We start from the raw sequence: 11,324 nt of genomic DNA, 5'->3' as shown, positions 1-11,324 counted from the left end.
CTAATTTCTACAGATTACAGCATCCATGAGTTGAAAGCGTTTTTACCCGCGGGCAGCATCGTTACTAGCAGCAGTGAGTCAATCTGCGTCTGAGGAGACTGTAGACGGCTGTTATTAGCGCGTGCACCAGCGGGTGGCACACGCGAGTCATTACTGGCAACAGAACCAGGAACTACTGTATAATTAAGCAGCGCTTAATATAGTGTTATTATGCCAAAATACGGATTTATTAAGTTTTAAATTAAACCATTGTAATCCTGAAAGTATTCCCCCTTTTTTCAAAATGTAACTATAATCTGATTACTAAATTTTTTGACGTAACTGTAACGGATTAGTTACTGGATTCTTGTATCCTGATTACATAACGCCGTTACATGTATTCCTTTACTCCCCAACCCTGGTTAAACTTGACGAAGGGCTATTGATGTCATAGCTTCTTGGTGCATAACGGCTACCGTAGTTGCAACACGCGTTTGAAAAAGCGAGGAGCTAGAGAGCACTCTTCGTTTGAATGCTAGGCCTATACAATTTCACCGCTAGATGGGAGAAATTCCTACACACTGTCCCTTTAAAAAAAGTATGTGACTTGGTATATTTTTTCTACCTATTCGGTTGCCGCTGCGGTTATCCACTAATTAATAATGTCGGTCATCCGAAATTCACAGAACCACAGTTGACGTAACCAGCGTTTCAGGAAAATATGTGATCAACGAAAAACGAAGCCTCACTTTCTTTCCAGTCACAAACCACTACTCTACAGGTTTATGGAAGTTCAATCAAGTCTTTTTACTAACATATTTACATGATCATATATTCTGCCATATAAGCAGTTTAAAAACCATAAAACATTTAGACCACCATTAACTTATTATTATTACATTTAATTTATTGCAACACTTTAATATGTGAATTTTATTACCAGAAAACTGAACATTTAGAGTTGTAAGGCTTTTATTTGTGCTCAATGGATAAAAACAACGGAGCTGTGTGCGCACTCGGGTTGCTGTAAATTTGACCTGCCACATGATGGCACTGCAATCCGAGAAAAGTTTCACAGCTTCAAGAGGCTTCATTTCTCCAGCCCTAGAACTGGCCACAGAGAGTTAGCAGTTTTAACATCATCCATCTCCTTTGACCCTGAGTCACAAATCAAAAGACAGTATTAATTATTTCAAAAATAAAAGGTTTGTTGTAAGCAGAGAAAATCAGTTACTTCTTTCCAGAGCAATCCAGTTCTTCTCAGCGGCCCCAACAAATGCGCAGATGGTCTTTTATTTTATTTTGGACTTTTATTTTGGCGACTGGCGCGCATACACCGACATCACTTCCGGCGGTGAAGGGATTTCCGTCAACAACACAAATACATTGATCAAAACATCAATGACGTTCAGAAACTGGCTATTCGTGATCTATTGAGCTCGCTGGACAGTTTAAAGTATATCATATACATTTTCAGTATTCACATCTGTTCTACAAGTTTCACACGTAAGACAGAACATTATTGTTGTTATTATAATAACTTCGGAAGATCTCGCTTATGAACTTATTTGCCGATCGCGAAGAATTACACTTGATATTTCTGTAAATTCAGCGTTATTAATTTCAATGTAAATACACTAGAGTTTTCTGGAGAAGATGTATTTCGTTTAATCTTCTCATAAGACTATCATTAACTGTTAACGTGTTTTACTATGGTACAGAGAGGGTGTAAGTTAATGGTCATAATATCATGTATTCACACACTGTGGTGCTGAATAGTGACTTTTGTGTTTATGTAACATTACCATGGCTTTTATGAAACTGATGACTAATCAGAAAATATCATAGCATTACACATGTGAATGAATGGCAGCGCCCTGTCACTTAACAGCACTGACTGAAGTGTGTGTGTGTTTCAGCATGAACTCTCAGAACTCGTGTGTGTGTGTGTGTGTGTGTGTGTGTGTGTGTGTGTGTGTGTGTGTCAATGCACTAGTTCATCTGTGAGTGAGTGAGTGTGTGTGTGTCAATGCACTAGTTCATCTGTGTGTGAGAGACAGTGTGTGTCTTTCAGCATGAACTCTCAGAACTCGTGTGTGTGTGTGTGTGTGTGTCAATGCACTAGTTCATCTGTGTGTGAGAGTGAGTGAGTGTGTGTGTGTGTGTGTTTCAGTATAAACTCTCAGCACCGCAGGGGCTTCAGCGTCCAGCAGTCGGACCTCATGTGTGTGTGTGTGTGTGTGTGTGTTTCAGCATGAACTCTCAGCACCGCAGGGGCTTCAGCGTCCAGCAGTCGGACCTCATGTGTGTGTGTGTGTGTGTGTGTGTGTGTTTCAGCATGAACTCTCAGCACCGCAGGGGCTTCAGCGTCCAGCAGTCGGACCTCATGTGTAAGAGCGGGTGCGGTTACTACGGTAACGCCGTCTGGCAGGGCCACTGCTCCAAATGCTGGCGCGAGCAGAACCAGTGTACGAGAGCCAAGCAGATTGAGGAGGACCGCGCGCTGGCCGAGAGGTGAGTGTGCGCGCACGTGTGTGTGTGGGGCTGTGTTGAGTTGTGCTCAGCTGCTGTGTGTGTGTGTCAGGTTACAGAGAGAGGAGGAAGCAGCAGCGTACGCCAGCAGCCAGGAGGGGGCGCCACCACAGCCCGCAGCCTCCAGGACACACACCGTTCCCATGGTGAAGAGGCTCTTCACACCCGCTCCCAAAACACCCGCACGGAGAGGTACGACCCCCACCAGTTTACTGACCACACTGAGTCACATATAATGCCCTTTTCACAAGACGTAAAATAAGTCTCTGATGTCCCCGGAGTGTGTATGAGAAGTTTCAGCTCACAATACCCCACAGATCATTTTTTTATAGCATGTTAAAATAGTCACTTTTTGAGGGCGAGTAAAAACACGCCGTTTTTGTGTGTGTGTCGCTTTAAATGCAAATGAGCTGCTGAGGGCACAAACAGTCTCATGAACGCTCGACTGTACTGTGGTTGCCAGACGCCGGAGCCGCACAGACGCCCGCGAGCCAGAGCTCGTCCCTCAGCCGAGAGGCAGACCACGTCACGCAGACCTTCATCGACTTCCTCAAGCCCTTCCAGAGACCTGGATACGACATCTTCAAACAGTGCCATGCCTTCACCGAGAACGTCGCACGCAGAAAGGTGCACAACATCTACAATGATATTTCCCACAGTTGTTGGATGCAATAAAAGCTTGTATGCTGTCCGCTACAACCAGACCTTATGAATCATATTCTAGTTTTTATTGACCTTCACGCCTGCTTGTTTTGTGTTTGCGTTGTAGGCTGTTGTGTGTGACGATCTCTCAGACTCTGTGCAGGATTTCTATCAGAACATGTCTGAATACCTACAGACCAACTTAAAAGGTGCGACATGCAAAATCCAGCACAACATGATACGCCACAAACTCGCTTTTTGGGTTTTCACAGTTTTTAAATGAGACTTTAAATAACAAACCGTAGCGCATCAGTGTGATTCGCGTGAGAAATGTGCAGTAGTCTGTATACCGAGTTAAACATTGATCGTGACGCTTGTTTATTTGTACCGAACACTTCTGTCGACTCAGCACTCCAATGCCTGGTTCAGATTACGTTATTTTTTTGTCGGTTACGATAGTCACTGTGTCAGGTTACGCGATTTTGAATCCTAAAATCTTGTCGTGTCGTGGACAAGAAACATGTCAGACTACACGTTGCTTTCTGACCAGTCATCGCGTGCCGTCGCAGACATTCACTCGCATGATGTCATATACACACGCACTCACTCGTCTCTCACACGTATACACGCACACACACACACACACACACACACACACATACACTAGGGTGAGGGACAGTCCTGAAGTTTGAAGCTTTGTCCCGCAAGTCATAAGCAGTGTCCCGCATTTTAATTTTGTCTGCATCATTTTATTTCATCGTCCTTTTAAATTACAATTCTACAAAAAAAATGTTAATAAGAAAACACTGAACATGCGCAGCCGTTATTATTGGTTCTAGAGCGGGATAACAAACACTGAGAAAAAAAAAACACACATCTGCAACAGAAAATGGATCTATCCGGAGCTCCCGAGAAGAAAAAGCGTCTTTGTTCGTATGATAAGGAATGGGAGAAAAAAATATACATGGTTAAAACCAGTTACAGGTGACCCTAAAAAAGGAGATTGCGGTGTATGCCTGAAGTTTCACCATCACGCATGGAAAAGACACATATAGGCTACTGAATCCGGTAAGAACGCATTTAATCTGTAGTCTTTAATTTATGTGTTTATTTGGAAATGTGCTTTTTTAGCGATTGGATTATTATTTTCACTTAATTATTTAGATTGAATAGACTTGTGCTGTTAAAATGAGTTTTATATTATTAGTGACGTTCACAGCGCCAGTCAGCGCCGTCATAGACTAACATCTTTATAAAGCCTATTAGCAATAAAGACATCTAATATAAAATCAATATTTATTCACCTATAATAATAGTAAGTTCTCCCTCATGTCCCGTGAAATCAGGTCTGACCTGCAACAGAGCAATATCCAGGTGGTCACCCTAGCCTAGCACACACACACTCACTAGCACACACTCTGTCTCGCTCGCTCACTCACTCTCGTCGTGGAGGACCGAAAAAAAATCAAACACGCTAGTCTTTTTGTCTTGATGTCTTGAAGCACCGCAGACGCGATGTACGTTGTCGCCCACTATGACACACTATACGAGATGAAACGATCAAATCTTGCGTCCCAACGCCCGTTGTCGTTTACGAATCCCCACGACACCCTACGTCCAACGAATCGTGCCAAAATCGGGCTAAAATCGTGTAATCTGAACCAGTCATAACACTTAAAGTCCCCCAGAGCTGCTGTGAGTGAGTGGAGGCGGGGCTCATTTGCATATTCATAGAACCGCGAATACTAAATAAGGCAAGAGTGTCGAGTTACATTCAAGCTAGCTTTAGACAAGAAGACATTTTTTTCATGGAAAAAAACTTTTAAATATGATTTTGGTGCTCAAAGATGAGTTTTAAGGGATAAAACGAGTGACTACAGGGACTTTAATGAAACGGGCTGTGATGTATGAGGAATGGTGTGAGGGACTCTCTCTGAATGAAACACTCTCTCGCCAGTGCAGTGTGTGTGTGACGGCTGTGTACATGTGCTCAGGCTCTCCAGAAGTGATGGAGACTGTGATGGAGGAGGTGGAGCGCTATGTGATGGGCCGGCTGTACGAGCAGCTCTTCTGCCCCGAGCACTCGGACGACGAGAAGAAGGACCTGCTCATCCGCAAGAGAATCAGGTGCGCTGCAGACATCCACCGTTTGTTTGGGGGTTTTATTCGCTTTTTATTTATTTAAACATTTACTTACAGAATACAAAAGATCCAGGGGTTCAGGGACGGCCAAATATTACATCACAAATAAATAATAATAATAATAATAATAAAAAAAGAAATAAAGAAAGTAGAAAACATGTATAAATTAAACAAATAAATAAATGTGGAAATATTGGTTAAACAGATCACATAAATATAACAACCCTCCCCAAAAAACATAAATGCTGGAAGCATCCGTCGATGAAATGAGAAGAGTAAAGATTAACACTGTCGTGTGTGTGTGTGTGTGTGTGTTTCAGGGCTTTGCACTGGGTGTCCATTGCGATGCTGTGTGTCCCATTGGACGAGCAGATCCCTAAGGTATCGGACAGTGTGGAGAGAGCCATAACAGGTACAGACACACTCACTGCTGACGCCGGCAGTAATCGATACTGCAGTAATCAATACACACGCATGTGTCGCTACATCAGCCGAAACATTACAGCAATAGTTCACTCGAACAGTGAAACTTCAGTCTCATGTGCTTCCAAACCTGCATGAGTTTCTCTCTTCTGCTGAACACAGAAGAAGATGTTTTGAAGAATGTGCACAACCAGATATTTGACAGCACACATTGACTTCCATAGTATTTTTTTTTCCTTCTATGGAAGTCAGTGTGTGCGTCAGCTGTCTTCAAAATACTGTGTTCAGCAGAAGAGAGAAACTCATGCAGGTTTGGAAGCACATGACGCTGAGTAAATGATGACCGAAGTTTCACTATCCCTTTAAAGGCACAGTATGAACGTTTTGCAGTTGCCGCTTCCGCTCTTTTAGTCGTGTGTGTGTGGGTCACGCAGCGCTGTTTTACACGGTTAACAATCATATTAAATACATCTATAGTGTGTTGAAAGCTGTGTTATAATGTTACTCAGTGCGTTCGCTCGGCGGCTGGTGTGAGACAGATCTAGAGCGATATTAGAATATCATATTGATAAAAACAGGATGATATATTGTATGATGAAGCTCATTCTAGTTATGCTATGTTTTGTGAAAAAATCAGTATTATTTGATGAATAGAAAGTCAAAAGAACAGCATTTATCTGACATAGAAAGCTTGTGCAACATTATACATTAAAGAAATAAAAAGAAAAGAGGATAAAAGAAATCAATACTTTTCTTTAATCATACTATGATTTCTGAAGGGTCATGTGATCTGAAGACTGGAGTAATGACGCTGAACATTCAGCTTTGATCACAGGAATAAATGGTGACCGTCTTCTAATGTGTTTGTGAATAGACCTGATCAACTTGGACTCTAAGAAGGTCCCCAAGGAGAAGCTGGCGTGCGTCACGCGCTGTAGTAAACTGATCCTGACGGCCGTCCAGGGCAGTGTGAAAGCTGCCGCCTCAGCGGACGACTTTCTGCCCGCGCTCGTCTACATCGTGCTGAAGGCCAACCCGCCGCGCCTGCACTCCAACATCCAGTACATCACCCGCTACTGCAACCCCAGCCGCATCATGAGTGGCGAGGACGGGTACTACTTCACCAACCTGGTGAGAGCTCATTGGTTAGGACGCAAAGTACTTTCAGATTGTGCGAACTAAATGAGAATAAATCCATTACACTTCTGTCATAGTCACAACTCCGTGATAGATCGTTCATCACATCACTAGAAGCACTAGTAACAAGGTGCTTCAATTTGACTTTTTTAAATTTAAGTCAAGTCACCTTCATTTATACAGCGCTTCTAACAATATAGAGTTTCAAAGCAGCTTTACAGTGATCACAGGAGATTACGGTAGCAGAGATTGTTCTGGCTTTACAGCAGCTCTAGAGTAAAGTTATTGTCCAGCTAAAGTTAGATTTGATTGATTCACTTCCTTGCAACGATCATTAGTTATTAACTTAGTGGCCGCTAACACGACGCCGCTCTCACAGAAAACCCTCAACACACTCCGCCGCTCAACAACAGTGCCTGCCGGCTCGAGAACACAGACCATGAAATAGGTTTCAAGATGCAGGCGTTGAAAATTAAACAAAAACGTTATCTCCGCGTAAACTAAAAACACGTGAATCTGTGAAAGCGCAGCCGGCGTGCACATGCGTATTACGTGTTCAGTCTATAGGGATGCGCGCTTGAATATATATGTGCGCACTCTGCGCAGGCGTGTTGTCTTTCTCTATAAATTGACCTCAACAAATTACTTGTCTGGCCTTAAAAGAATTATCAGTAACTCCTGACCTTGAAACCACCATATTTCTTGAAAAGTGCCTGAATTATTGCAAGACAATACAGGCTATATTAGAAAATAGTGTTTAATTTTATTGATAAAACAATCTTTTCACACCAGTTGGATATAGATATAGAGCCGCTACGCGTGGGTTGTTTTTTTCCCCATGTTTTTTTTTATTTTCTTCTATGAAATAGCCAATCTAATAAAGGCTTTTTATACATTTCCAAAGAAGAGTGCCTTGGATTTCCTTCTATTACATTTTGTTGAATTCCCAACCCCAAAGAGCACCTTCAAAAAACTTCCTTATGTTGAACTCCTTGAGCACCCTGGACATTTTTTCTTTTAGATATAGAGCCATTTAGCATGGCTATGAGTGTGATATTGCTCATATAATTATTCAAGTATATGATACAGCTTTCTTTCTTCAGCTCAATATATATATATTCAAGGGAGAAAGAAATCAGTTTGAATAAGGAAAGCGATATCTTTTTCATAGTATCCTTTTTATGGTTCCAGTTACCACAGCCATTGCATGTGCTGCACTTTATTTGTACCATTTTGTTGTATTTTTATTTCTTTTATTGATCTATTTACCTTTTTTTATAATTTGTAAGATAATTAAAATATTGTTTGATAAGTGAGATCTCTGATTGTCCTTGAAAACCAGAAAAGTAGTGCTTGAAAGTCCTGGAATTTAATTGTACAGTTTATCTGCAGAAACCCTGTAGTATATTAGTGATGAAGACCTGAGTGAGTCCTCACATCACGTGTGTTTCTGTGATCGGGCCGCTCACGCTAACACACAGCAGACAAACGGCTAGTAGTGACATCAGCGGAAATCCACCTGTCACTCAAGTGGCCACGCCCTTAATGATGCACAACTTTAAGGCTTCATATCATTTAAACGGATGAGTTATGAAAAAATTCACCCTCCTCACAGTTTTCATGAACAGCAAAATGACCTATATAGACCAAAACCAGTTTTTGCACCAGGCTGTAAACATGTCTGCTGTAAAGTTGGGCATTTAAACATGGGGTCCTATGGGATTGAGTCTCTTCTGCAGCCGGCCTCTAGTGGCCAGTGGATGAACTGCAGTTTAAGTCACTTCAGTGTTGGCTTCACGAGAGAGACTGGAAGGTTGCCGCTCGGTTAAGACGCAAACTACTTTCAGAACTAAATGAGAATAAATCCCTAAGACTTCTGTCATAGTCATAAGTAATGGTTCATCACATCACTAGAGGCACTAGTGTGTGTGTCGTCTTGCTGTGTTTGTGCCCCAGAATCACGTGTGTTTCTGTGATCATGTTGCAGTGCTGTGCCGTGGCGTTCATCGAGAAGCTGGATGCGCAGTCGCTGAACCTGAGCCAGGAGGACTTTGAGCTCTACATGTCTGGTTCTGCGTCTCCATCGGGCCCCAGGGCCTCCTCGTCCGGTCACGGCTCACAGAACGGCTCCGCGAGCAGCTCGAGCGCCCCGCCGCCGGCCCCGCGGACAGGGGAGCGCGGGCCAGAGGAGGCCGACCTCATCGAGTGGAGCGAGGGCCAGGAGCTCTCTGTAATGGGCATTCTGGACGCGGCTCCTGTACGGACACACGCCTCTGCCTCCTCCACCATCGACTCGGACAACATCGGCGGCGATGGCCTGCCTCCTCCGCTACAGCCGCAGAAGTTCTCCAGCTAGTGGCGGGATCTCGCTCAACACCGCGTCTTCAGAAGGGGGTCGGCCGTCATCTCTCTCCACAGTCAGAACACCAGAATTTGAAGTATAGTTTTATGACCTCTACGATTTTTTTGTGTCATTGTGAGAGAAAAATATTATAAAGTATTTATACATCAGGGTGGTTTTTGCTGTTCTGCGTTTAATTTGTGTAAATATAAATGTAAGTATTGCAGTAATGAGAATCACTACTGAGAATGAGACTGGATAAATAACTGTTTAATGTTGTTCTGGAAATTATGTTACAATGCCAAAAAATCTTAACAGTCCCAAAAACAAGTTTAATTTCTTTATTATTTATATTTCTTATTATTTTGTTCATTCTGGGAATGTTTTGATTCTGATATAGATGTATAGATTATCTTGTTTTTAAATGTATGATCACTTGTAATTCAGTGTGACGTTAGACGGATGATTCATAAATGACCATCGTTTTTTGCACTGTTTTTAATGCTTTATGCAAGCCACTGAAGTCTGAGAATACATAACTTATTAAGTAGTAAATGATTTATTTCAGTTTTCTATTTCAAGTTTCCTGGCCATTATTATTAGCATTATTAGTCATTTGAACTGAGAATGAAAAACAAGGACAGAACTGGTGTGGTTTAGGACTATATATCTGCCCTGTCACTCAAAACCTGCTGTGATTTGATATTAACTGTGGTCATGATCATGGTTCTGCTAGGACTGGTCACAGCACTTCTGGGATATTAACTGTGGTCATGATCATGGTTCTGCTAGGACTGGTCACTGTACTTCTGTGATATTAACTGTGGTCATGATCATGGTTCTGCTAGGACTGGTCACAGCACTTCTGGGATATTAACTGTGGTCATGATCATGGTTCTGCTAGGACTGGTCACAGCACTTCTGGGATATTAACTGTGGTCATGATCATGGTTCTGCTAGGACTGGTCACTGTACTTCTGTGATATTAACTGTGGTCATGATCATGGTTCTGCTAGGACTGGTCACAGCACTTCTGGGATATTAACTGTGGTCATGATCATGGTTCTACTAGGACTGGTCACAGCACTTCTGGGATATTAACTGTGGTCATGATCATGGTTCTGATAGGACTGGTCACTGCACTTCTGGGATATTAACTGTGGTCATGATCATGGTTCTGCTAGGACTGGTCACTGTACTTCTGTGATATTAACTGTGGTCATGATCATGGTTCTGCTAGGACTGGTCACAGCACTTCTGGGATATTAACTGTGGTCATGATCATGGTTCTACTAGGACTGGTCACAGCACTTCTGGGATATTAACTGTGGTCATGATCATGGTTCTGCTAGGACTGGTCACAGCACTTCTGGGATATTAACTGTGGTCATGATCATGGTTCTGCTAGGACTGGTCACAGCACTTCTGGGATATTAACTGTGGTCATGATCATGGTTCTGATAGGACTGGTCACAGCACTTCTGGGATATTAACTGTGGTCATGATCATGGTTCTGCTAGGACTGGTCACAGCACTTCTGGGATATTAACTGTGGTCATGATCATGGTTCTGCTAGGACTGGTCACAGTATGCTGTGATATTAACTGTGGTCATGATCATGGTTCTGCTAGGACTTAGCCTGGGAAAACCCAGACCACTCTCAGTTGTAACTGAGTTAGGGTCTGGCAAAGCTCCATAGACAATTCATTTCCACAGGGGCGTCACCAACGGACGTCGGATAGATCTAAAACCAATCAGAGCAATGAATGACATGACGTATGCAGAGCGACGGAGAAACATCTCGAGACTCTCAGCAATTCTCTGTTTGTGTTAACGAAAATGACCATTTTAAATCGCTTGAAACAGACGCGAAACCTGATTCGAACGAGTGATGTTGTGATGTTCCACGGCGGCATCCATCTTTGTAATGTACAAAATCTGCGTCACCGTCTCTGCTCTGTCGTCATCGTGTAAAGCCCGCCCCAACGTTTCTGATTGGTGCCGCGATTTCGACGGATTGGAAATGGGTTTCAATGGGCTCTTTGCCAGACCCACTTGCAGAGCAAATCTAAATTTGCCGGAAGTGGTCTGGGTTTTCCCAGGCTAGCTAGGACTGGTCACTGTACTT

At 42.8% G+C, this 11,324-nt stretch overlaps 1 protein-coding gene across 6 annotated transcripts; it reads left to right on the top strand.

The window, feature by feature from the left end:
* The first annotated feature begins 707 nt into the window (after positions 1 to 707).
* Positions 708 to 9,688, top strand: rabgef1l (RAB guanine nucleotide exchange factor (GEF) 1, like). 6 transcript variants are annotated; one of them, XM_079609662.1, is made up of 10 exons: positions 708 to 1,485; positions 2,233 to 2,283; positions 2,317 to 2,493; positions 2,564 to 2,703; positions 2,975 to 3,138; positions 3,281 to 3,362; positions 5,148 to 5,280; positions 5,616 to 5,707; positions 6,593 to 6,849; positions 8,843 to 9,688. In XM_079609662.1, exons 2-10 carry the CDS (start codon positions 2,234 to 2,236, stop codon positions 9,209 to 9,211), a joined length of 1,464 nt encoding a protein of 487 aa, XP_079465788.1. In that variant the 5' UTR covers positions 708 to 1,485; position 2,233; the 3' UTR covers positions 9,212 to 9,688. The 6 variants fall into 6 exon arrangements, with proteins under 6 accessions (XP_079465788.1, XP_079465790.1, XP_079465787.1 ...); XM_079609664.1 differs by lacking the exon at positions 2,233 to 2,283 and having other exon boundaries at positions 711 to 1,435; XM_079609661.1 differs by having other exon boundaries at positions 711 to 1,435; positions 2,233 to 2,493.
* Positions 9,689 to 11,324: the final 1,636 nt, after the last annotated feature.

The sequence above is a fragment of the Phoxinus phoxinus genome (assembly GCF_949152265.1).
Source record: "Phoxinus phoxinus genome assembly, chromosome: 4".
Lineage (NCBI taxonomy): Eukaryota > Metazoa > Chordata > Actinopteri > Cypriniformes > Leuciscidae > Phoxinus > Phoxinus phoxinus.
Note: the sequence above shows the minus strand (reverse complement) of the source record. Positions and strands in the feature narration are given on the sequence as shown.